The sequence below is a fragment of the Corvus kubaryi genome, unplaced genomic scaffold, assembly GCF_017639235.1.
Source record: "Corvus kubaryi isolate FWS band 111438036 unplaced genomic scaffold, C.kubaryi_AGA036_p1.0 37341, whole genome shotgun sequence".
In the NCBI taxonomy this organism is placed as follows: Eukaryota; Metazoa; Chordata; class Aves; order Passeriformes; family Corvidae; genus Corvus; species Corvus kubaryi.
The window spans coordinates 4540677-4567662 of NW_024581112.1; the positions used below are offsets into that span (position 1 = coordinate 4540677).

A 26986-nucleotide genomic window follows, 5' to 3' on the forward strand; every position below is an offset into this window, starting at 1 on the left:
GATTTAATCTCTTTGGAAACTTTTCCAGATACTGAGGCTAAATTCTTTGTTATTGCTTCCTCTTTTTCTCCTTCACCCTTTCCTTCCCATCTTCTCACTTGTGAGTGGGACCAAATGCTGTGCTTACTTGGCTCATTGTAAACATGGAATGCAACAGCTTTTAATGGAAAAATGGAACTTCTTTTCTATTTAAAGTTGTGTAGCTGGTAAGAAGATCAGCCTGGAATGAGATGCATTGCTTTATTACTTTCAGTGTGCTTTGTACCCATTGACTCACCAGACATTTGTGAAAGGGAAAATTATGAAGTATTTTTAAATTGCCAACTCTAGATACAAGTGAAAAAATGACATTTAGATTTTTCAAGTCCAGTTCTTTTGCTGAATAAATATTTACAATGCCTGTTTATAACGTCATGTCAAATTAAACTAGTATTTATTTTGCCTGGATGAAAGCCACAAGTAGCCTGAATTAACCTTAAGAAAAATGTTGAGATTGCAGAAATACTGAGGTCAATATAGCAAACAGTTCTCTGAGTACTGCAAATGCTGTTTTTGCAGTTTAAGTCCAGCTTTCTTGGATAAAACAGTGAAAATGTCTCTCAGATCAGTTTTCAGTTAATAGAAAGTTTGATATTCATGATTTTATTTTCATGAAATGTAAGTAATAAAATGGTAATGTTTTACCCTTAGTGGTGGAAAAGACCTTGTAACAAACCCCAGAAGATTATACTAGGGGGAGCCTGATAATATTTTTTTTTATGCTAATTCTCGTTTTGCAGTGGGAGTGAATGATGTCATCCTGTCTCCTCCCACTGTGTAAACTAAGCTTGTGTCAAAGTGTTGCTGCCTCTTGTCACAGAGAGAACGGTTCACTTAAATGCAGCTGCGGTACTTTTGGGTGATACCTGTCAGAGCCATTCCCAGTGCGAGGTTGGGTTTGTGACCATGATGTCAAGATTTGTCTGTCTTCTTTTCTGTGGATATATTGCACTAAACCTGGGAAATGCTCAGAAATTGCCAAGAGGCAAGTAGCTATGACAACTTTCTGGGGGTTTGTTTGTTTTTTTGTTGTGGGGCTTTGGGATTTTTAATGCCTGTGTTTTGTTATGGAAATTTGCTTTCAACATGTTAGGAATCATTAAAGGTAAGAAGGATTAAAGATGAAAGAAGGTCAGTGAAAAGGGCAAAGTCCAGGTAGAAGAGCAACCTTAAAGCTCTTGAATAAAATAACCTCAGAAGTTTTCATGGTATCTTGTGACTCTAGTGAGAAGTACTGTGCAACAAAGTTACTGTATTTAATGATTTTATAGCGATTCGGACAGCAGTGTGCAGGTCTATGGTTTAATATCTTAAAGACAATGTGACTTAGAAGCACCCCGTGTTGCTGGTGGAAGGTTTCAGTTCTGTCTTTGAAAGAACTTGTATACTTTCCCTTTTTATGCATCCTTAACAATTCAGTAGGACTTGACTACTGTGGGTCAGGTTGCATGCATTTTGAGGGAGAGAACTATGATTGATTAAAATTTATACAAGAAGAAAAGCCCCTCCAAAGCTGTGTGAATATGTTTTTAACTATTTCTTTCTCCCAGAGTCTGGAAGTACAGTAGATTTGCAAAGCTGGCAGTGATCTCTTCTCCTCCTTGGTAATATGACACACATAACATTGGCATTTTATTAGTATTTTATTGCTGACTGCAGGAAGAACAGTCATAGCATAAAATCAAAAGAGTATTTCTCTATCTGGATGGTAAAACACTTCGTAGTGCCTTGGCATTAAAGCAGCAATTTCACAACTGTTTCTGTACTGCACGTATTGCTCTCACTTTGTGGAAGTGCTTGCTTGAGTCCACTGTGCTTTGTAATGCGTTTTACATCTGCAGTCTCCTGCAGCCACTGACATTTAGTGGAAGCTGTGATTTAGTTATGAAAACGTTTATTAAGAAATAAGCACTTTGAGGGCTTCCTAGGAAATTCTGTTCCATAGAAGGGGAACCTAAAGGTATTTTGGGGAGTCGAGATGATTTTTCATCCCTCACCCCTCCTTAAGAGACTTTTTTTTCCCAGGATTTTGTTATTTTTCTTTCTTCCCTGGGATGATATTCTTTTGAAAGTATCTTTCTTTTGATCTCATCTTCTGGAGCCAGTGTGGAGTTTTCTGCATACTGGTAATAGTGGAACAATACGTAGTCAGCAAGTAACAGATATGCAGTTCAAGTCAAGCTAACTCTAACACTTTAGTTTTGTCAAAAAAGGACTTAAGAGAGGATTATGTTGACCAAAGAGGAATCTTGTATGTATTGCCTACTTTGAGGGAAGGAACTGTTCCAGTGCTTGTCTTTTTAATGTGGTTTCACTGGACTTTCTGCTCACTACTGTAGAATAGTGGCTCTAAATTTATGCTAACTGTGAAATTCAGACAAAGCTTCTAATCCACTGCAAGATTAACTCTGGCATGCGTTTTTTTTTCTGTCCTAAAATAACATTGCAGAAGTGAAGTTCTGTTTGCTGAGTGCATAAAGCTGCAGGTGGAAACTTCATTTCTTTTCAGTGAAATAGCATTTTTAAGTTTCTCCCATTGCAGTGTGGAAACATCAGTCTAATTCTTTTGTTTGTAGCTGCCTCTCCACTTACTATTTACAAAGAGCTGCGTTGAAAAAGCAAGTGTATTAGTACTTAGCTGCTATCTGGAAATGCTCAAATGATTTTCTTCTACAACATTGTCTTGTTTGATAGGGAGTACAGACTTTCTTCATAACCAAAGAGTATATGTGAATCTTAAAGTGTTTTAAAAATGAAGATATGTAGTGGTAATATTCTTTTAAGAGGGCTATTCTGCCTTGCTATGCAAGCTTAAATTCCAGTGAATTTCTGTGCTCTTTAAGTCACGAGGTATGAGGCTTCAGAGTCACTCTTGCTCTCCGGGGAACAGAGGAATCAAGTCCATAACTTGAAGGAGGGCAATCTAGCCAAACTTGCTTTCTGGTGGTGCAGGTACTTGTGGCAACAGGTTATCAGAGGAAATCTTGCCCTTCTTACCAGCACTTTGCAATTCTAGTGCTCAGATCTTCTCTCCCAGAGGTGAAACACACTGACCCCATGTCTCATGGACTGGGATTTCCTTTCAGTGGTACAAGGTGGAAGGAACATCTTGCCTCCTGCAGCTGCAAAGGAACAGAGCCAGTACAGTGACTTCCAGAGCTGCTTGAGACACTGTGTGCAAATGTGCTTGTCAGGAGGCTGGAACACAAATTGCTCCCTTTTCATATATATTTTTGTACTTTCACCCCCACAAGTGTGTGTTTTACTAGGATGAAAAAGAAAATATTATTGCTGTTCTCAAAAGAGTGTTCTTTATTAGCGAATTCTTTCTTTCATTATTTTGACTTCAAAGATTAAGGCATTGTTGGAGGAATAATAATAATAACAACGAGTAAAGAAAATATAATTGGGAAGGGAAGGCTGGTGAGTATTGTGTTTTAGTATGAAGGCAGTGGTTTTTTTACAGTTATGTATGTGTTTCATCTGGCAGATCAGCTGCTAAGAAAATTCTGCAGTCACTGCCTTTGAATATTATGTGAGGGATCACAGAACAGCAGAGTGGGAGATGATGGTACAATTAGGGATGATATTTCGTCCAGTATTTCAGCTGCTCTCTGTTTGTCTAGCCTCTAAATTAGAAATTTTCCATTTATTTTTGTCTCTCCTGTTATGCCATTATGTCAGTGCCATCCAACATATGTAATTCTTCAGTTCAACTTTATTAATGGGTGGAAACAGTTGCAAGGCATAGGTGCCAGAGTTATAACTTGTCATACTCTGTCTAATTTTTATGGTTCTGTGAAACAGAAAAGTTCCATTCTTAAAGAATGCAGTGTCGTCTCTCTAGACAGGAATTAAGTACAGACCAAAAGTCTTGTCTTTAGAGAATGAGTTGGTAAGCAGAGCATCCTGGGTCTGAGACAGAGATGAGAAAACAAAGCCACAGAATCCAGAATAAACAAGGTACAGGACATAATCCACAAGATTGTACTGCCTTGTAAACCGTGTTTCACTGGCATCTTTCCAGTTGGAGCTGATACTAAAGTTGAGGGCACCAGTTGTGGAACAAGTTTTTAGTGTTTGGTGAAACAGTATTTCATGTTTTGATTTTGTCACTTGACTTTCCAGTTACAGCACAGATGTGCATGGAAATGTGGATTTTCACTACAATCTCTGCTTTCAGTAGCTTTTGTCTATCTTTATGTTCTGTTTTACTTTGTTAGAGATGAAAAGAATTTGGGGTTGATCCCTCCTTATAAAAATGCAGTTTTATGAAGTTACTTAAACGAGGAATCTGAGTGTTTTTCTGGTTTGTTTTCACGGGATTTTTTGACATGTTTCTGACCACTGTGGTTTTCCTGCTATTTGAATTAGTCATCAGGTACAGTGGAATTCAGGTCCATCTTTGCTCTACTTTCCAGTACTCAGGCCTGTCCTACTCTGCTGTCCAGGAAGGGCTCAGGAAACCTTAATTCGGCTTTCCCCTGGTTGCTGTCTTCTTAGGGAAAAAGTATATGGACTTGACATTTCTTAGGGGACCATGTGAAAAAGCCTGATTTACAGAGTCCTATAGGGAAAACCAGATCCAAAACTTCTGTGTATCTACAGTTGTAAGTTGTGGGGAAAAGTGGGAAAAACAGTTGTTTTACACTGAGGATTTTTTACTTTGTTTGGAACTACAATATGTTTGGTCTGATACTGTAGATAGCTACTGGCTAATATTTGTACCTTAAGGTAATTATAACTGACATCCCTTCGAGAGTAAATGCTGTATTTACAGTAGACTCCCAAACTTTGATATTTGTGAAAGGAATAGGCTAATTTTATTCATAGCTAAGTTTGCTGGCTACGCCATGTTGTGTAATATGTCTTACTAAGCAGAGGATAAACTCAGCATGTGTTTTCATTTACTAGTGTCAAACAGTTAAAACAATGTAGAGTTATTTCAATGTGTCACAGTTATTATATTGCAACAGCCAAACCTTAAACTTTTGTGCTGCCCTCTCCCCTCCTCCCAGAAGCACCCCTTTAGTAGCTCTAGGATGGCAGGACAAAAATTGTAAGACAGGGGAAATTCTCCTGGAAGCTGTGGGTTTTTGAACATGCAGTGAAGCTGGCATATCAAAATATCACAAAAGGACTGAAATGACATGTGGTTTATATGTTACTCTCCCCATGGTTTACAAAACATCTTTCTGGGAACTATTTTTCAAAATGCACAATGCATTAACCTTTAAAAAACATTCTTATGAAGAAGGGCCAGTTTGAACTAAATTATTTAACTTCATTTTTTGTTTTGTCTGGAAAAAGAAGTGTGAAATTAATTTGGGGATTTTTCTTATGTTTAATGGCACATAAATGACAAGTCCAACAAGAAATTTAAAAGGGATCCTTCATCTGGTGTAATAGAGTGACAAGGGTTTTCAGTCTCTGGATATGTCATGGCAAATTTGGGTCATTCTTACCGAAAATGAAAACAGCCTGTAAGAATGTAACAATTATAGCAGTTCATTTAATCAGTTATCTTATCACGCAGAGAGTTGTGTCCTAGGCTTGCACATAAACATATCAAAACCCGGTACTGAGTGTCAGGCTTCCAAGTTCAAAGATAATCTGCAATACCAGAATTCCATTTTTATACTGGCACAGTCAGTGGTGCAACATTGTGATGATACATATGGGTGGATTCTGCCAGAATTAAATTCCATTGCATGTGAAGGCCTCCAAAATGATCTCACTGCTGGGTAATCTATATAACCTTCCACCTCTTCATTTTAATTTTAGTGTTCCCAAGTATCACTTTTTGAACATTATTTTCCAGCCCTCCTGCATATAATCTTTGGATCTAGGTGTTCCAGAAAGACAAGCTCCGTAACTCACTTGAGGGGAGAGCTAAAGGCTAAATCCTGCTGCTGCTCTGGGTCCAGACCTACTGTATATGGATAGTATAGTCTGTGTATCTGTTGAATGATGATACAGTGAATAATGAACATTGGGTTTGAGGCTTCTTTGGACTCACCTGGTATGCACTACACACTGCATGTGGGAACAAAAACCTCTGTCTTCTCTAGGGGGAAAAAATGGCTAGCAGTGACCTGCCATAGTCAGAATTGTTCATGCAGCTCCAAGTGGATTTATTTTCCTTGGGGAAATTCAAGTGCAGACTTGAAATTGTTTGTGAGCAAGATAAATTTGTTGCTGGGGAGCGTTCTTGACTATTGCCTTTCACAGGAGATGATTGGAGTCCTACTCACTGGCATGGTGAATCTTGGTGAGAACAGAAGCAGATATTCGTGTTCTGGACAGGCTGCAGCCTAAAATAGGTGCCATTAGTAAAACAGCCCAGCCTGCAGTACCTTCCCAAGTGGAAAAGGGCACCTGGAAACAGGCCAGATGCTACTCAGACTTGCCTGACAGGCCTTAGTTCAAACACTCTAAGTTAAAAATTGTTTTTTCTACAATACAGGACAACGTGTATAATACAAGTTTGCTTTGTGAGATATGTATTTGTCTTATTGTGCTGGGAGAATGGTGGTCATGAAGATGACTACTGGCAGCATCATGAATGAAACCTTTCTATGGGCAAGGCCTGGGCCATCTTTTCCAGTACAGCCATGCTTCAAAACATAACTATCATGTGCCATTTTACTCTGCCTACATCAACTCTAAACCTCCCCACTTGAGCAAACCAGTGTGTGTCATATCAAGCTGAAGAAAAAACAGATCAAGTTTTGAACCACCAAGTGAGTTTCTACTGTTCATGAAGTTGTGATTGTAGTTATGGTCACCAGAATTGAATGTTTTTACACTCACTGCTTAACCAAAGTTATGTCATCATAGTGTGCAGATATCCAGGCAAGGTTACAGAAGGATGGTTGCATTCAGAATATCAACACAGAGTCTTCACTGCTGCAGAACTGCTGAATAAAATGCTGGTAAAAAGTTGAGGCACTAGCTTTGAGGATTCTAGACCTAAAAGCAGGGAGGTAGGGAATGCTTTTTTTTGAGAGGAAAACTACTTTTCTCCCAGTCTGGAGGAGAGTGTTTATTGCACTTGTTCAGAGGTTGGTAGACAAAATATAACCTGTGTTCTCTAAAATGCTTTAGAATTGTTGCTGAGGTCCATCACTTTGCAGTAATTTAGTATTATTTAGAGCATCTTCTGGAAGAAAAATAAATGAGGCAAGTGAATCCACAATTTTTCTTAGGCTAATTGTAGCTTTGGCTCTTATATAAATCCTGTTTACCTTGAACAAGTATGTTATCAGGCATGAGGGCTCCATGTGAATAAATCTACTTCGATAAAACCCAGCTTAATGAAGTGCCTAAACCTCTGCATGTGATTTGATTTTTGTTTAGTTTGTGTGTGTATATGGTGTGCTAACACTAGAATATCACTGTATGTACTTAAAAAGAAATTGTAGTTCTATACTCTTTCTCAAGCTGAAGAGTTGATGGCAAAATGGATTCTCAGAGTATGAGGGAATTTTTTGGTACATCTATTTCAGCATTTTATATAGTTCTAAGGTTTTGCATTATTCTTGAAATCTGCTCAGGAAAAGCACAATTCAATGGAGTGGGAAAAGATTCTTTCCAATCACCTGCAGTTGTGGCATTAGTTTATGAATCTATAAATGGCCACAGAGTGCTTGATATGAGTTTACATAATTAATACTTTGGGAACCTGGCCAATTTTAAAAGGCTAAGAGTGTATGTGGGATAACATTATTTTTAAACTCACATTTGGAAAAGACTTTTCTTCTTTTGTCAGCTGCTTGCAATATCTGCTTTATATTAATTATTCACTTTAATTTTTCTTTTTATGATGTAAAAGTCTGGAGTAATTTTAGAATGTGTAAAACTGTGGTCGGTTCAAAAATACAAATAAGTATGCTTGAAATGTCCCAGAAGATCATTTTCTGACTTCGAAGTTAACACATTTTCTGGCAATTTAGATTACCTCATTACCACAGTTCAAGCCTATACATGAACAAGAAAAATACACACTGGGAAAATTACAAGACTTTCAGACCTTATCGCTTACCACTTTTCTTTTGAAACCTCAGTGTGTCTGCGCAATATGCACAAACACTTGCTGAAAATTAAGGCATGGGTGCAATAGCCTGAAAGTTGGTAAGAACTTGAGCTTTGGGATACAAATAATAGAAAGAAAACTCTACATTCTGACCTGAACATTTTGGCAGAGTTCCATTCTGTGGCTCACACCAACACTGAAGTAGTTGGATTAAATGGCAGGGCAGAGTTTTTATTTATAGCGCAGTGTGCAGCTTGTTTCACAGTCAGGAAAATGGCTGCAGTCAGGCTTAAGAAGCATGAATTGTCTTAGTTTGATGAAGAGCTAACTCAGGTAAAAGTGGTGGGGTTTCATGTTCAGCTTGAATCAATAGGTCTCCTTCTTTTGTGAAAAAGCTTATTAACAGCTATTTATTGTGTGAACATGACTATGAAATTGCTCCACAGTGGCAGCTCATCATTTGCCACCTTACAGATGAGCACCAGCTTTTAGCTATGATCTGACAAGCACCAATACTGCATCTCTTCAGCATTCCTTCCTGCTCTTTGGTTTAGTTATGAGGAACACAAAAACTGGCAATTCTAATAGAAATGTCTTTTTGCTTGTGTTGGTTATTCAGTGCACCTTAGCAGCTGACACATCTGATGTGACTTGGTATTAGGGAGTAGGAGTTAATTTATGTCCTTTGTTAATCAGGTCTGTATAAACATAAGTAAGATTTTTTTTCAAAGTATTAAAATACTAATTATGCAATTATTTTTAGCTGAAGAATTTCTTTTGACTTGTTGGCAGATTTGGGGATTTTTGCTCCAATGGAAAATCTATACTTAACTTGCGCACAGGTAATAAAGTCAGGAGTGTGATTTCACATAGACTCTCTAGTACACTGAGGCATGGATGTGCACACACAAGGGCAGAGTGGGACCTTGCTCATTTTTGGTAAATGCTTTGGGTCAAAAATTATTTGTTTTAATCTTTTACACTTTCAGCAATCCCCTGTACTCTCACAATTTTAGTAGCAGGGTCAAATAGCAGTTGATAAAAGCATTAGTATGTTGTTAATGTACAGCTATGAATTCTTAGAAAGCAGTTTCTCAGTAATGTAACAGATGTTTATTGTGCTCCCTTTCCACTCAGAAATACTTACAGCAATTAGCAAGGGACATCATGTGCTATTATTATATTTATTTGAAGGCAATGTGAGGTTGCTCGTAGTATTAAGGATGTAGAACAATTACAGATATTCCACCACATGTAGGGAATAGATAATCTCATTTATGCCCTGTTGAAATTTCAGGTATTTGTGAACAATTTTTTCCATGACCTGTCCCTTCTAGATTATTTTCCAGTAATTTGTTTTTGTAGTATTAAAACACTTGTCAGTTGTCAAAAATCCTGGCGCAGGGACAACCATCTCATTTTAAAACTCCAAAGTCGCGAAGCATTATTTATGTGCTTAATACTCTCTTAAATCAGAGAGCATTCCTTGGGAATTATTGTAATCTACTGCACACTGGGTTAAAAGATCAGTAATGAGAGAGACATAGCTTCCTACATACCATAAATTCTCCATGAGCATTTGGATACATGCCTGAGAGAAGTACAAGTAAAATGCAAAGTCAGGCCTACAGAGATTGCTTAGCTAATGGTTTCGTGCCCCTAGAGGTATGTGCCCCCATTCCACCCCAAAATTTTCATAAGCCTTCCTTTTGTGTAGCCAATAGCATTCTTTATTGGCATTTTTCAATGAAACATTGGCTGGAGAATTTATTAAAAAAAGTAAGTATAGACATAAAAAGATGGGTTGGAAACAGAGATTACTTCCTACAGCCTTCTTTCATCTCTGTAGATAAAAGGCAACATGGTGAAAATAGAGCAGGTGATGCAACAGAGAAAGAATTTGGAAATATAGTCAGAGAACATAAACTCTGTGCCATATCCTGGGTGGGAAGGGAAATATGTGGAAGAAAAGATGAAACACCTTCAGTAGCAAAAATAAGTATTTGTCTTATATTAGTACTCACTTAATCATAGGCATAGCTTTTATCTTACGTGTTGTATACTTACTAGGCTTGGTGTCCATTATTTTCTGTAATCCACTGATTTAGAACCATTTCCTTCATATTTCAGTTTTCTTAAGACAAGTTAAAAATGCTTGTGCTTTGCAATGTGTTCATAGTGCTGAAGAAGAATTTCTGTTAAATTTAGGAATTCAATAATACATTCTAAACTTATGAAGTATTTATTAGTACTTTTTAAAATTAAAGATGTACTGGCAATTCATTGCTTCTTTCTCCAGATGTGTTTGAACTGTAGAATCTTTCCTTTGATCTCTGAAAATTCAGAATGTGGAACAATATAGAAGAAGATAAAAAGGATCACCTCTGATTTTTCTTGATCTGTTGGGGTTTTTGTTGGGGTTTTTTTTAGAGTAGTAGTAAGAAGCCAGGTCATCAGTCTTGAGATCTGTCTCATCTAATGGTGCGAGATGAGATACATTTTCCAGCTGGAAAAACTATGTGCAGTTGGAATCAATCCTTATAGGACTGGGCTGTATCCAGCAAGTGTCATAGACATGTGTGAGAACGTTCAGTTTGGACACCAGGAACATAAGTGAAACCACTTTATTTTGACTGCTCTTTTGGAAACATAGGGCAATTTTTAAAAATTTACATTTTGTTTGTTTGTTTGTGTCTACAGCTTTCTAAACTGAAGGGAAGTAACTGGCTAAAAGCTTTGTTGACAGACTTGACTACACTGACAAGTCCAAATCATAGTTGTCATAGTTCAATAGAATTTCGTATTTCAGTACTGCTTTTGTTAACTGACGAAGTTTTCTTACTCTTTCTGAGTTTAGCATTTTATATACAACACCGCCTAAGAATTCTTATGTGTGCTTCAGATATTTAATTGCTTTATCATCTGTTTGCCTCTAAAAAGTGGGGAATTTATTCCAAAGTTAACACAGAATATTGCAAGCACCTTTGCCAAGTGCCCATTCAGAGCTATTAATCCCTGCTGTATTTGAAGTCCTGTATATCTTGGGTGTTATTTTGAGCAGAGAACACAGATATTTTCTGTGGTCATATGAGGGTTGCAATGCTGGAATTGGAAAACCGTTGTGACTTCAGAAAAAGGAGAATCCCATTCCATTTCCATCTTTTTGCATATTATTTTAAAGATTCCTGCTTCAACTATACCCAGCATAATGGGAGGGCTTATAAATAGAATTTTACCTGTTTCTGAATGGGTGTCTCAATCTAGTTTGTTTTCCTTCAATTTCAAAGCAGGTCATTATGGACAACTCATCTGCTTCTATTTGCCCAACCCAAGTTGTTTTCCAAATGTACACAAAGCACAAAACATTCTCCCTCACTGAAATGAGTATAGGATTTACACTGGATGTTGCTCAAGAACCAGAAAGAGGTTCTTGAGTAATATCAAAGGGGTATCAAAGGGAACTTTGGACTTTTAACCACTGACTGCTATTCTTTGAGCCTGGTTTTCCATCTACCCCATAAAGTAGGCATCCGGTCTGCATTTCTCCAGTCTGACAGGAAGGATACCTGTGGAAATTGTGCCAAACTTGAAGTAAATTATATTCACCCCTTTCCAATTATATGCAAACCCAGTAATAACATTACAGAAGGCAGCAGGCTTTGCTGGACTGCCTGGTTTTGGTAAATTTGCTCTGGCTGTTCCAAATCACCTTCTTGTTCATCACATGCATAAGTGTGACTGTTCCTAGTGACTGAGGTTAGGGGGAACAGCTTGTGGTTTCCTGGATGCTCTGTCTTGCCTTTACTCAATCAATTGCACTGAGATATTTTTCCGTTCTCACATAACAAATTAATCTTGCTTCTCCCTGGCTGTTCTTTCAAGCTTGTCTATATACTGAAGAGATCATGCCTTACTGGATTTTCATTCTATGTGTTAGAGGTATGAAGTAGGATATTGGAATTCACACAGAGCACTGAGGAGGGCAGCCCTCCTTGAGGCTTTATGGTGCATACTTAGATGTGCAGAACAAAAGTAGTAGCCTTCAAGTGGAAAAATACTCATTTTTGCAAGGAAACATAGGGCTGAAATGGACTTCCCTGAACTCATTTTGACCACCTTGTTCTTATTCCTGAGACAGTTTGTTCCAGAGTATAACTGCCTATTTTCCAGATATCTTCCTTGCTACAGTTTGTAACTTCTCTTCACAGATGCGGAGCAGAACTTACTTACACTGCTTTTCCGCAGGAATTTGTTTGTTTGCCATATATGTTTGGATACTGTCTTCACATCTATCCATGTACTTTCCCTCTAAGGTTGATGACTCCTATTTTTTCAGGCTTCTTTCCTGGGTAACAGACTCTGTACCTCTAGTCATTGACTTTGCCTTTTTTCCTGGATTTATCAAGTTGGTCTGTTTTGCAGTGCTCTATGTACTTATCTACTAGTGATAAAGAGATCTTTTCAGAAGTGAGAACTAGTGCATGAAAGGACTGGGATCCATCTCTTCAGATTTAAAATAGAGAAGGTAACAATTTTGAAACATACCTAGACATGTTGGTGATTCTGAGATTTACAGATTAATTTACAACTAGAGGATTGGAAATACATGCTAGTTTCAAATTTATTCTGTTAGTATAGCTTGTAAATCCTCCTAGCTGTCTAAATAAATGTTTAAGCAGTTTTGTCCTTATAAAATTACCATGTGCTGATTCACAGAAGGAAGTAAAACAAAGTTAGCTTTAAAACCATCTAAGACAATGCTAGTACAGAATACTGAGCTAAAGACTTGCTCTTTCAACTGCTTGGATTATGGCAGATAAGGTAATACTTATGACAGACAGAGGATTTCAATATATGACTACCTATTTTGTTCTATTAGCATAAGATATACATGCAAATTTCAATTTATTACTGCTTGGGGTTTTTTAAATGTTAATTTGGAGGTGCCTTATTCTAACACAGTAGAATTTATATTTTCTTGCCGGCAGTTATTTTGATATTCTTCTTTTGCATGATTCCTCCCAAAGTGTTTCAAAAGATCCCCAGATGAGTAGTCACACGGTGAAAAAAACCCCTATGTATTATGATGTAATAAATGGTGACCACATGTAAGGAACAGACTCCAAATTGGCTGTAAGAAATGAGTCCCTCACTACAATCTGGGTACACAGTAACAACCCATGTAGCAGATTATGTGTGCACTCAGTAATAAACGCTAAAATCCTGGATTGTAAAGTGTGATGTCGTCCCTCTTCTCACAGAAGCAAAGGCGACTGCAGTTCCAGATAGTGGTTTTCATTATGCCTTTGATTTTCAATTCTTAAAAAAATGCACTGATATTCGTGAATGAAAAGTGGCTTAAGGAAGTGGTGATGCCAAACACTGCCTGCCACAGAGTAGGTTAATGGCAGTGATGATGCACTGCCTGCTCATGAACATGGTTATAAGAAAGCTGTTGCATTGAGGTCTATGGTCTTTAATACCAATCACTTCAATACATTTGTTGTTTATGGGCAAAGCCAGACCAACAGCATTTGAATTCTTCACCTGCTCAGGTTCTTAGTGTTTTGTTGAGGTTTTCCTCCTGAGGAAGAACTGTTGTCAAAGAAAGTCCCTGCTTTTATTCAGCTGATCAGGTCTAAAATATGATCACCTTGTATGAGGCCATGTCCAAAGACCACATTTCTCTTTTGGAGTTTGCATTGGCTGATGCTCTTTAAAGGCTTAAAAAAAGAAAGTTATACCTAGAAAATTTGGGAGACTCTTCTTGCTCCCTGCAGTCTTCTGCTTGCCTCTGTTGAATATATTTATGTAGAATCTGTCAGGTTCTTTGGCCAGGACACAGTTTTCTTGGTCGCCCAGCCTGGGTGGAGTTGCCTTGGACAGGTTTCCTTGGACAGAAGAAGGAGCCAGGATTGGAAAGACAGCTCTTCTGGACAAGATGCAGTCACTGTGACATCAGCTCTGTCCAGGTGAAATTACATCCAGAAAAATACATGCCAGGCCAATCTGGAAAAAAAACAACAAACAAGGAGCTTTGAGAGTAAAGCCAGGGGAGCAAGGCCCTGGAGAACCTAAAGACATCAGATCTAGATTAAGCTTTATCCTACTACAAATAAGTGATCCATAATCTAAATTGAAATAAGGGTTTCAGGTTGTTTTATTAACAAGGATTTTTTTTCTTGTCCTTTTAAATTTGTGTGCTGTTTATTTCAAAAGTTTTATCTATCAAAAATTATTCAACTTGAAGGCATTTTAGAAGGCATTATGCATTGAAAATAATGGATAGGCTTGGTTTTGTCCCTATCCTTCAAAAATGTTGAATTGTTCAATGTTGAATTTTATTTAAATGAAATTTTTACCTTTAAACACCAAACTAAGTTTACTAACTGGACACATAAAGGAGCAGAATTTTCTAAGGTTTAAAATAAAAATTAAACTGTATCTCACAAGAGGAGCCAGGGCCAGGTTGTTTTAAGTCATATCAAAGAAGTTTTCAGAAGTCTAACTCCTGTTCCCTTTTCCATCAGAGCTGCAGACTTGGTTATTTTCAAACAGATTTCTTTCTTGTTTTCAGTTTTGTTTCCTATTTTAATAAATAATGAGAAATGACCTGCAGAATGAAAGCTGGAATTGGGGGTTGGACCACTGAAGTGGGACCCCAAGTTTAAATCCAGACTCTTTTCAGCTTTGCACCCTAAATATAACGACAGTTACTAAGTCAAATAAAAAATAATTTTCAACCAGCATGTTCAAGAAGCCTTGGGAGGGAGATAGTTATAAAGATGGAAGTGGAACTTCAGGGAAGTTCTTGAATGACCTGAAAACAGGCAAAACAGGCGGCATCATATGAGCAACAAATTTCCTTTGTACAATGATTTATGTAGCTATATAGAAGCTGGAATTGCTGATAACTACATCTTTACCTCTGCATTGACCTAACTGGTCCTAAAGTATTAATGAGTACAGCTTTTTAACTCAGTTCTGAACTGTAGTGATCACTAGGGAGGAATTGGCAAAAGAAGTTTTAAAACCTGTGTAATTTTGTAATGTAAACGCTCCAACAATTTTCTTTCAGAAGTATATATTTAGCTTAAAACATTAAAGAGCAGCATATTTCTGATTAGCATTAATAAAACTAAATGTGCACAGCAACTGGAGGAAAAGGTGTCAGTAACCTTGAAAGAGTGCTGTGAGAAAGGGCACAGGAAGGGATGGGACTGACCCTGGGCCCTCACAGTGCATCTCTTCCTTTCGCGTCACTACCTTCAGCTGAACATCAGTATTGAGGAGTTTCCCTACTACATATTTCAGCTACTCATACCCTTTTAGTAGTGAATTTCTCTATCATTTAAATTACTAAAATTGCCTCAGATATTAAAGAAGTACAGAGGGGAATTACAGTTCATGCTGTTTTATTTGCTGTGTGCATTCTGTTAAGAATGTCGATACACCTAAGTTGCCCTCTGAAATGAAAGTAGTTTGAAGGTGTAAGCTGAGAGCTTAAGAGTCAGTTTTTTGTAGATAGGCATGCTTGTTTGTGTTTTGCAAAGTTAAGTGCTGCATGTTGACAGCCTATTCTTCTGAAGCAATGCTAGACTTGTGTAGGCGTAATAATACTTGGAAAAAAATAATTAATTGGGGAACTTCATTTGCAAATGACAAAACTACATGCAAGGCTGTTAGCCCACCCTCCCCTAGTAAGGTATTCTTGGTTGCCCTCTTCGTACAGCATCTACTTTCATCATTCAGAGTACTTGTTAGTGTGAATTTCATGGCTAGGAATGTTAGTGTCTGATGTAATCTGCCATGAGAAAGGATCAAACATTGTCCTCAGCTATCTGACTGGAGGATACAAAGACAGATTTTCTGCAGAAGTGCAGAGTAATTTGGCAAGAGGCACTGGGCACAAACTGGAATATGGGAAATTCCAGTTAGATATTAGGACTTTGGTTTTTTTTAACAGAAGTATGCTAATCACTGAAACAGGTTACCCCAGAGATGTTATGGAATCTATGTCCTTGGAGGTGTTCAAGACTCAGCTAGATGTGGCCCTGAGCAACTTGAGGTCTGCTTTGAGCAGGGAGTTGTACTAGATGACTTACAGAAGTTCCTTCCACCCTAAATTATTCCATGATTCTGTGGTTGTGGCTGCTTTAGAAGTGTGTCTTGTTTATTCTACTACATAGAAACAGAGCTATTTTTAAATGTTTCCCATTTTAAGCTGTATTTGGGTTGCAGCCAAGCAACCAATATTTCTCCATTTTTGGCAGCCAAAATAAACACAAAAATATAAAAGAGCAGAAAATAAAATTTTCATAGTGTTAGATTATCATTGAAAACTTGCCTAGTGGTACTATGACACCAGATTTAGAAAAATCAAAGCACTGCTGTGAATGATTTGAATCAGTGAGGTGGTGCTTACAAATAGATGGTGCTAATATATTTTCATAAGACACACTTCATTTGTCTAGCACTCTGGGAGGCAGTGCTGGGTCTTGCCTTCATGGCCCCTAAAGTCTTTGAAACGGTGGAAAACAAACAGTTTCAATGTAAGGCAAATGGAATTCTGGCAACAAAGCCAAATTTGCTGTAATACAGTACAGCTGTATTCACCCTCTAGTTTTGTAGCGCAGAGTTCAAGGATCTTCACTCTATGGATAAAACCAAAAAATAGGACTGTATTTTGTCACAAGATGCCATGCACACTTAAAGTGTGCAGTAGACTCCTGGTATGAGTGAAAGTAATATCTAGACTTTTAAAAGTTTCAGTATTTTTTTGCTTTTGTCTCCTGTTGCCTATGCATTCCAACTAGCCAAACTATGGTGCTTCCAGCTGGATTCTTCAGGCCATTGGTAGCTCTTTTCCTCTTTCTGAAGAGTTGGTGGTGGCTGGTTCTCTTATGAGGCAGCTGATTCATCAAGCTGTCTTTCACTCTCTCCCAGTATAGGCAGACTCCTTTCCTTAGAGTGATTCCAGCACTGCAAGTGCTCTGATGCACTTAACATAATGCTTTTACTTCAGATGTGCTTTGCACAGTTTCTCCTGCCGATCTTGGCCATCAACTGACTTTTGTTGAAGAGAATACTTGCAGATCAGTGTGGAATTTCTGTTGGCAAGCGTGGAGGGAAAGATTGTGTTTCAGAGGTAGCTATGGATCTCAGAATCTGCCATTTGGAAATGGCCTCAATATAAAAGAATTACACTATAAATGCAAATACTTAAGACCAGAGTTTCACTAACAAATGCCAAAAACTGACACAAATGAATGGAATTAGAGGGCATCTAGTTCATCATTCAAGTCTTTCATCAAGGAGATGCAGGGAAAAAAGGTCTCTTGAAATCCTAATACGACAAAATTATTTTCTCAAAATCAAATAGATTCTTATCACAGTATGATAACCATGAAGTTCCTGTTACTTCCCTTGTCCATTCAATTATATTTAATGAATGTTTATCTGAGTGGTGACTAAAAGAGACATATTACTCAGAATGAGAATGCTTTCCTGAGTAGTTGTTCAAAACACTGTGAGATCAACACAAATGAAATCTATATTGCTAATGTGCTCCTGGGGGCAGTCCCCATTTGCCAAGCTAATTTATATGAAGTCCTTATATCCTTATTGCTCCAGGATGGCCCTCTCTTGACTAGATTGGCAGTGTCTGTGCAGCACGTAGGATTGAGCTCTCCTTGTCCTTGGTTGCTCCACTGCTGTTCATATGCTTCCAGAAACTGGTCATTTATTGTTTTACCAGTTAATATTCATCCCTCATTTTCAGTGGTTCTGGAATGCACACAGCCCATGAACAGGAATGTGGTTTAGTCATATGAAGTGTGGCATCTGTGTTGTTGCTTTAGCAGTTATTTTCCCTGAAAAAACATGCAGCTAAGTTAAAGTGAAGGAGATTTGTCTGCCTTGCTCTTTGCTGCTCTTTGCTGCTCTTTGGGTTACGCTTTAGGAAAGACAGCTCCTGCTTGCCTAACCTGATCTCCTCTTATGACAAGGTCACTCACTTACTGGGTGAGGGAAGGTTGTGGATATTGTGTACCTTCTACAAGGCCAAATGCTGGATCCTGCATCTGGCTCATGATAACCCAAAGCTGTCTGGTGAGAAAGGACCTGGGTGTGCTGGTTGCCAGCAGCTGAACATGAGCCAGGGTGTGCCCAGGTGGCCAAGAAGGCCAATGGAAGCCTGGCCTTCTGCCACGAGGCCTAAGGCAGTGGTCGCCCCCCTGTACTTGGCACTGGTGAGGCTGTATTCCAAATCCTATATTAAATGTTGGGTCCATCTCTGCAAGAAAGAGGAGCTGAAGCACGTCCAGAGAAGGGCCACAAAACTGGTGAAGGGTCTGGAGCAAAAGTCTTATGACAAGGAGCTGAGGGAGCTGGAGAAAAGGAGGCTCAGGGGTGACCTTATCTCTTTCTACAACTACCTGAAAGGAGGGTGTAGGGGCCAAGTGGGCATCAGCCTCTTTTCCCAAGTAACAGGTGACAGGACAAGGGCGAATGGCCCCAAGTTGTGCCAGGGGAGATTTAGATTGGATATTAGGAAAAATATCTTCACCAAAAGGATCATGAATCATTGGAACAGACTGACCAGGTTTGAGTCACCATCCCTGGAGGTATTTAAAATGTGTGTAGATTTCGCTGTTGGGGACATGGTTTAGTTGTGGACTTGGCAGGGCTGGGTTTAGGGTTGAACTTGATGATCTTGATGGTCTTTTCCAACCTAAAGAATTTTTTCCTAATGTTTTTTCCTAAGCCCTACAGGGACTCTGAAATATTTGTTGCCATCCAGGCCATCACTGTACTTAAAAGTAAATTAGAGGAAAAGGACCAGCCCTGTCAAGACAGGGTGGTGAGGACAAGGATTTTTTTAAACTTATTTCAAATTTGTCTCCTTTTCTTCTTTTCTGCCTTGTTCTCTCTTTTTAAAAATACATGATTCCTATTTATTTTCTGCCAGAACTGTCTTTGATTTTAAAAGCTCTCTTGGTGGTTTTGATATACTAGCTATAAAAAAGAGGTCTAAAGGGTCTTATCTCAAAGCCACTACTGTTTTGGGATCCTGTTTAAACTTTCTAATTGTAGAAACCTCACTGAGAGTTTTAAGGCTTTAATAAAATCAAGACACTTGGTCACTATAATTGACTGCTTACAAATAAGCAATGCTACCTATCTAACTGAAATCAGACCCAGTTCAATTTAATCTTGATATAGAATTAAGTCTTCAAATTGATGTAAAGTTTGGTTGATAGATATGTAAATACAATTGTGGGGGGGAAAAGGGTGAAATTATTGTAAATTTAAAATTAAATAGATCTTTACTAATTTTTTTTTTTTTGTAAATTCAGTTTTGAGAGTGATTAATAAATTTATTATGGAAATCAAATTACCATATTTGAATTAAGTACTGTAAGTGTTATTTTATTCTTAGACATGAATACTCAATAGAGACCAGGAGACCATAATTTCGATAATGCTCAACTCTCTAAAGTTAGGGTTTTGAAGAATCTATAATTTCAACAGATTTAGCTCACTGTCAATCAGAGATAATAATCTTAAATTTTCTTACCACTTTTTTCTAAGTGTCTTTACTAAGCTCATTAGAGGCATTTGAAGTCTGCTGTGTTTTCTTCCTGGTTTGTGCTATCTGGAGCCCTGTCAGTATTCAGAGTTGCACATCTGCAGCCTTCTTGTGTAGGGAAAATAAAGGAGTTAGGATGTCACAGAGATTAGGAAGCAACTGCTGCCCTTTTTCCCGTGAAGGTATTGCACTGCTGAAAATGCCAGAGAACTAGTTTTCTAGAAGCCTTGCAGTCTTCTGGAACCTGGCAGAGTTGCCTTCAGAAAATTGTGACAGTTTCCTGGCTGAATGATGTTTCTTGATCACTCTTTAGATAAAGGAAGGGAGGCAGATGTTTTCCATCAGTTTTACTTGTACGCTTCTTTCTATAAAGGGAAGAGGCATAAAGTGTTGGCTTAAGGCTTTACATTCTGTGTGCAGACAACTGCAGATGCTCAAATCATCTACTAAAACAAAGTGAGGGTTTTAGTCTCTTGGCAACTCTAGTCACTAGAATTTCTCTAAAAGAAGCAGAGTATGTTGGGGTGATACCAGAGAATGAGTATGTAGTTGTCTAGAAGAACTTTGAATATTAGTCTGCAATTACTGAGAGGAAAGAAGGAAGGAAGGAAAGGAAGGGAAGGGAAAGGAAGGGAAAGGAAGAGAAAGGAAGGGAAAGGAAGGGAAAGGAAGAAGGAAAGGAAGAAGGAAAGGAAGAAGGAAAGAAGGAAAGAAGGAAAGAAAGAAAGAAAGAAAAAGAAAGAAAGAAAGAAAAAGAAAGAAAGAAAGAAAGAAAGAAAGAAAGAAAGAAAGAAAGAAAGAAAAAGAAAAAGAGAAAGAAAGAAAGAAAGAAAGAAAGAAAGAAAGAAAGAAAGAAAGAAAGAAAGAAAGAAAGAGAAAGAAAGAAAGAAAGAAAGAAAGAAAGAAAAAGAGAGAGAAAGGGAAGTTTAGTATCACTCTGCACTATTATTCAATGATATATTATATATCATTTATCTCATTGTTTTTCTTCAGGATTTAGTTCCTGAAGTAAAATGATTGTCTGCAAAGTTCTGGTTTTTCCTGATAAATTAATTTCAGCCTTCATAATTGGACAGATGCCTGAAAATATGTTGGGGATAAAAATTTACATTTTGAGAATGAGAAGAGAAATAATAACCCAAAATATACTAGTCTGGTGCTGGTGTTGTAAGTTTGGGGGAAAGCCAGCAATTCAACGGTTCTGAAAATATGATAGGCCTAACTGTGACAAGGGAATATTAAAATTGTACATACCAAGGAAGGAAAAGGGAAAAGCCAATTCTCCCTTACCCCAACAAGAAGAAGCCAAAACACCAACTTGTAGCCTAAAAAGTTAGTAATTCTGTTGTGAAGTCATTCTCTGTTGCTGCAAGTTAAATTTTTGCAGATGGAAATACAAGATGTTTCTTACTTTATGTGCTGTTCCCCTGGAAAGCATAAAAATGAATGTTTAAAAAGAGTTTCTTCGTAGTTTTGAGTAAAATATTTATGTTAGTTAGGTGTCCTGGTGTAATTCCAAATACAAAATTACATTTCCAGCCCAACATAGGGGGGAAAAAATTGTAGAAGTTTTATTTGGATCTGGTTACTGTTTATCCTCTACCATAATTTTTGAGTGTGATTAACTGATGAACTTAATTTTACAACTTCATATTTTCTACTAACAAGCAAAAAAAATCAAACCAAAAACTTGCACTTTTTTTCACCTATGGGTCCTATATATGGCTACTACTACTATAACTCTTGCATTTAAAGGAAAAAATGCATGCATTTTTTCCACTTACTTCATGCATGGTTTTACTACTGCAATTGTTGATGTTAAAGCAAATGATAATGCTAAACTAGTGGAAAAACAGTTATGTTGGCAACCACTTTTTCACATGACTGTTAGTTCACTTTTTAAAATACACTGGGTTTCCAGGAGACATGACCTGTAAGAAATTTTTCAGTTGCATGCTATTAGCAAATTAAACAGCCCTATATTGCTATATTGTCATGTTCCATTACTGAATATATGATTGCTAGGTAATGCATTTTGATCTCTTTTTTACTCTTTCCCCAGTGAAAAGGCAGAGTCTGAAGGTTCAGATCAATGCAACAGATGACACCGTTTGCATGAGGTATCTTCGACCAAGTCAAAGCACCAAACTAGAAGGTTTTGTCCTGGGCTATGGAAGCAACTTCCTTTCTAATCAGTACATTCCTTTACCTTCAGAAGGAAAAAACTATGTAACAGAACTTGGTAAGACATATTTGCTTTGCATGCTGTTGTTGTAATGAATTATGGGAAGAGATTGAGGAGAATATGAACATTTTGTTTGCCTAATTTTTTGTGCTATTGTGTTGTTGCTCAAGGTTTCTTTGTGTTTGTTTAAGGTTGCTGTCAAGAATTTCAGTTGAAAGTGGAATTAGGAGATCCCTCAAGGAGAACAACTAGTTTTTGTTTGGAAAAGTTTGTTTACTGGTATTTGTTTTGGGGATTTTCATTTTACTGATAAACCGTGCTATATGACCACATCATGGATCAAATGGGATGGTTTGCCTAAGGTTGCAGCTATAAAGTAAAATATAAGGGAGATGTACATGTTTTTAACAAAGAGTAGAAGACACAGTGAAACAGTCTTGAGAATTGTGTGGTTGATTCCTTTTGACAGAAACATTCATATCAAAATGATGCCTCTTCTTGTGGGGATCTACTCCAGTACTACATGCTATGGATTAACCTCTAACTTCCATGTGAGACATTACCAACAGAATTCCATAAGCTGTTTTATGGAAGAGATTAAACCATGTGAAGAATGTTATATTCTGTTATCTGGATTAGGGAGGAGAAAAAAAAAATTATTAAAACATTGATTTATCAGGATTTGACCTTTTGAGATATCTGTTCAATCCCTAAGGATTTTCCTATTGCTTTCTTTAAGCTTTTCTAGCCTGAAATGAATCAATTTACCTTCATCATTTTAGTGCTGGTGATCTTGGTGTAAAACAAGGGGGAGGAAAGGATGCATGAGCATATGTCTCAGTTTTTGAGATAAGACTTCAGGAGGAAATATTCCGGAGTGAGTGTTCCTCCCCTTTTCCTCCGTCAATGAGACAAATGGGTCACAAGGAGTGAAAGTGGGAAAAAGAAACCAAACTGTTTATTAACACACAAACAAAACAGGGTAGAACAGGGGGAAAAAAATACAAAAAAATACAACAAAATACAACAAATTCCCACAGAGGGAACAGACGTGGGCTCGGACCAGCCGGGGCCACCCCACGGGCCCGCCGGCGCCGCACCCGCAGGCTCCCTGGACCAGTGAGGAGGGAAGGCAGGCAGTGAGGCAAGGGGAAGGAAAGGGAAAAAAGAGCAAGAAAAAAACCCAACAGAACCTTTTCCCAGCTAGCTGGAGCACAAAGGAAACCCAGGAAAGCAGCACAGCACTCCTAGCACACTCCCTGCCCTGAGCCCCGCCGAGCTCCCTGAGCCATTGGGCTGAGCCGTTAAACTGCCCCACACTCAGCCCTGTGGTCCCACCCCCTGGGTCCATCTTAAAGAAAGAGCATCCTTGGGCGTTGAGCGGATGGTTAAGGAATAAAGCAGCTTCATAACATCACCCCAGAACACATAGGAGTAGTAATTGCTATCTTTTTGATGTGGTCAATTAAGGCCATTGTGGGTGTCTGCTCCAGGCTGAAAACTGCAGAATAAAAAATGAAAAAATAAGATGTTAGATACAGAATAATTAAGATATTAGAAACTGATAGGATCACTGTGGCAGAAGTTAACGTTCCTTTTCATGAGTTGGTACTCCTGGGATTTCTTTGTAATTCCATCTCCAATCCAGTGTTTGACTTCATAAGCCTGACTTAAGCTGCGTCTGGTTTATCTGATTCATCCTATGTGTAACTTTTGAATCAGTTCACTAAGAACGATGTACAGGATTTTCTGTGCTATACTGTGCATTAGGCATAACAATGCCTGTTGCATGAGTAGTGAGGATTAATATTTTTCAGATACTCTAAGATCCTAGGAAAGAGCAAAAAAAGGACTAAATGTAGTATCATGCGTAGATCGTTTGCACTTCCTATTTAATAGAAGCTTTAATACTTAATGTATTGCGATGCTGAAAACTGAAAGCTCAGAGTTACCTGGAATTTAAGGTATATTGATATTTTGTAGCTTTAACTGCAGTAGTTAATGGCTGGAAACTAGGAACCTTCTTAGTTCTACAGCACATCAGAGCACTAACCACATGCATATTCGTTTTCTGTAGGGTATCAGGAGAGGGAAGAGCAAAAATGTTGACGAATATTCTTCCTTTATGATTATTTCAAAGGAGAATAACTTCAAAATTTTATCTCCCTCATGCTTATAGAAGTTGTCCGTTTCCTTGTGACAATAAGTCTATGCTTGTGACTTCTGAATGTCCAGTAACTAAACATGCAAAATGCAACATAATACAGATACCAAGACAAGCATTTCCAACCTTCAGAAAATGTCATCTTTGAAAAGACACGAGTAAAAGAAGTTATCAGCAATATGTTCTTCAAGTTGCAAGCATTTATTTAAGGCAATTACCAGTACGTTTATTGGAGCAGTTGCTTTTAGTTAAGAGATTTAGGGTTAGATTGTATGCCTTGGGGACTTGTTTATTGGAAGCAGTGAGTGCATAATCTTTCCCATTTTACAAATATTAAACACAACATTAAAGTGCAGCTTTGATTGTGCTTTCCAAATGTGTATGGAACACGAGCTAAAGCAATAAACATCAGTTGTGCTTTTGGCTCTATTTTAGAGTGACTTGTGTGGCAGAAATGAAGACAGAGATGATTTCTAGCACATTCCCTCCTCCCCACCATATTTAAGGATCAGTTGTTGGCAGAAACTGGAAGAATTGCAGAATGGTTCTTAATTCTAGGAACAATGATTGAGTTTTATTGTGGCAGCCAGAGACCTCAGCTCTAGCACACACTTTATATTGATTTTAGAAAAACCAAGGTGTTGTAGAGGGACAATAAAACTACTCTCAAGAATGTGCCAAAGACATAAACCCCCTAGACCATATTGCTGAAAAATCTTAGATTATCTTTGTACTCCTAGTACAACTCGTATGAAGTTGGCCTAGTACCTTCTCTTCATATTAGAACAATGTATTTTTTAAATTTCACACTCAGCATTGTCTATCCCATATTCTAGCGATCCAAGTGCCACTGCACGCTCTGAAAATGGTCTTCAGTGGGTTCCACAAGTTTTTCCACAGTCAGAACAGCTAGGTTTGTACAAAAGCCATTCATTTTTGCCCTAAGAACTCCTTCTTGGTCCTCTCATGCTTTGACTTATCTGAATTTTACAGAAATCAGGTGAGTTTACAGGCTTCCCTGAACAGTGGTGGGTGAGGCTTTTATTGAACAGGATGTGGAGGAAGTGGTTCCCAAATATGAAAAGTCATAGTGGTCTATTTAGATAAAGACAAATACAATTTAATGTTTCCTCCTTTCTTGTCAGTTTTAATGGTTCATGGAAAGATAATTCCTTTCCCAGTCAATTTAGGGACTATGATCACAACCTTAAATTGGTTTGTAGCTGGAAGGTAAAGATTAGAAATGGAGATTTAAGGGCATTTGTTAGTCTCTAAAAGGTGTGTTTTTCTAATGCATTAAGGAACATTACTGTGGAATATAATCTCCTGAGGGAGTGATTAGATCCACGAGAATGGAAGATCCATGAAAGTGGATCTGGTTCTAGTAGTATTAAAATCGTTTATTCTGTGAAGACTTTTAAGGAAAAAACGTACATATATGTAATCAGCCATAGACCCTACTCAAAAAAAAATTTTTCATTAGTTTACCTATTAGGCCAATGAAAGAAAACACACAGACTTCACATATAAGTCATTAATCCCTTCCTAAAATGCATCAATCCCTTTTAATATAATTTGTCCTTTCTAACAAGGAGTATAGCTCTACTAGGTAGAATGAAGTACCTTGCAGACATTTCCACATTTCCACATTTCCTTGATTTAGCTCTGCATCCCTGGTTTTGTTAATGGAGCAGCATAATTGGTATTCTGTTTGGGATAATTGTCCCCAGTTGGAACTGGAATATGGAGGATGACACAATATACACAATACATGTTTCTAAGGCCCCAAAATTCCATATTTGCAACCCAGCCATTGTAGATTAAAATGAAATTTATTGTCAGCTTTTCTGCTGGGTCACACGCCTCTTACGATCCTGTTAATGGGAAGCTTGAAGTCAGCAGATGTATTAATTTATAAAATTATGTGTCTATAGGTGGATATATATTTTAAAGAAATTTATAAGGATATGACCTTTCCAAGGATTTTCAGGAGAGATATATGGCTTTGTATGAAGTGTGACATTCACCTACGTTTCATCCATTAAAATATTCAGCACCTCACTGCAGTGATTCTTATCTTAAAATATCTGTTTTGCCTTTGTTTTGCAAATTATATAGTAACTGAGGCAGCAATTGCATAACATTATCCATAAATTGGGATCTGCCTGCAGAGGGGCATGTCCAAAGAGAAAAGGATTCTATTGGATTTCCTGGACTTGTAATGAGTTTGTGCTGGCAAGAAAGTCTTGAGCAGCTTCATACACTAGTAGAATGATCTGAATCATTTTGAAGGGTAAATGACAATGACAAGGCAGCAACAAAGTTTGTTTCCAAGATTTATGCTTCTTTATCAGGACACCAGATGTATTTTGTGCTGAGTGTACTTTGTGTACTTATGTGGCAGTAAACAACATTATTATTGGTCATGAAAGCTATTCAGATAGTGCCAAAATATATCAAGGTATTAATTCAGCTAGACTAATGAAAAGGTGAACAGACCCATCCAAAAGCTCTGGGCTTGACTTAAACATTGATCTTAATTTTTTCAGTCTTCCTGACTTGTAAGGAAAGAGTATTTGCTTAAGAAATCTGTGTTAGTCTTTTCTAACTTGGCTAGGAAGATTGCAAGCCAGCCTTCTAGAAATTGTTGATACTGTTGGAGAAACCCAAAAAATTGCGTGGAGACAGGAGAGTGTTGTAAGAATGAACAGCAATTACTTAACACAGTGAACAAAATTAATTTCCCTTTCAGTTTCTAAAACCAGATCAAAGTTGTGCAATGCTCTTACTTTTCCTTTTCTTGAACAAGATTGTACAGTGTAAGAGGAGAATGTATTGGTAATCCTGCTTTATAACAATCCCAATAACTGGTGGGTGAATTTTGTGTTTATGTATATATATGAAAGCATTCTATTACCAACTTGAACACATTTTAAAAAGTGCAATTCAGGGATCAGTGCTTAGCTGAAAGAT

At 37.8% G+C, this 26986-nt stretch overlaps 1 protein-coding gene across 20 annotated transcripts in view; it reads left to right on the forward strand.

The window, feature by feature from the left end:
• The first annotated feature begins 828 nt into the window (after positions 1-828).
• Positions 829-26986, forward strand: part of LOC121666270 (ABI family member 3 binding protein) — a 129666-nt gene continuing 103508 nt past the window's right edge. For 12 of the 20 annotated variants that reach the window (XM_042031640.1, XM_042031651.1, XM_042031649.1 and 9 more), the window contains exons 1-2: positions 829-1024; positions 21727-21906. In XM_042031640.1, the coding sequence (XP_041887574.1) occupies positions 946-1024; positions 21727-21906 (259 nt within the window). In that variant the 5' untranslated portion in view covers positions 829-945. The remainder of the gene's footprint in view (positions 1025-21726; positions 21907-26986) is intronic. The other 8 variants (XM_042031642.1, XM_042031660.1, XM_042031655.1 and 5 more) reach the window with 1 other exon arrangement.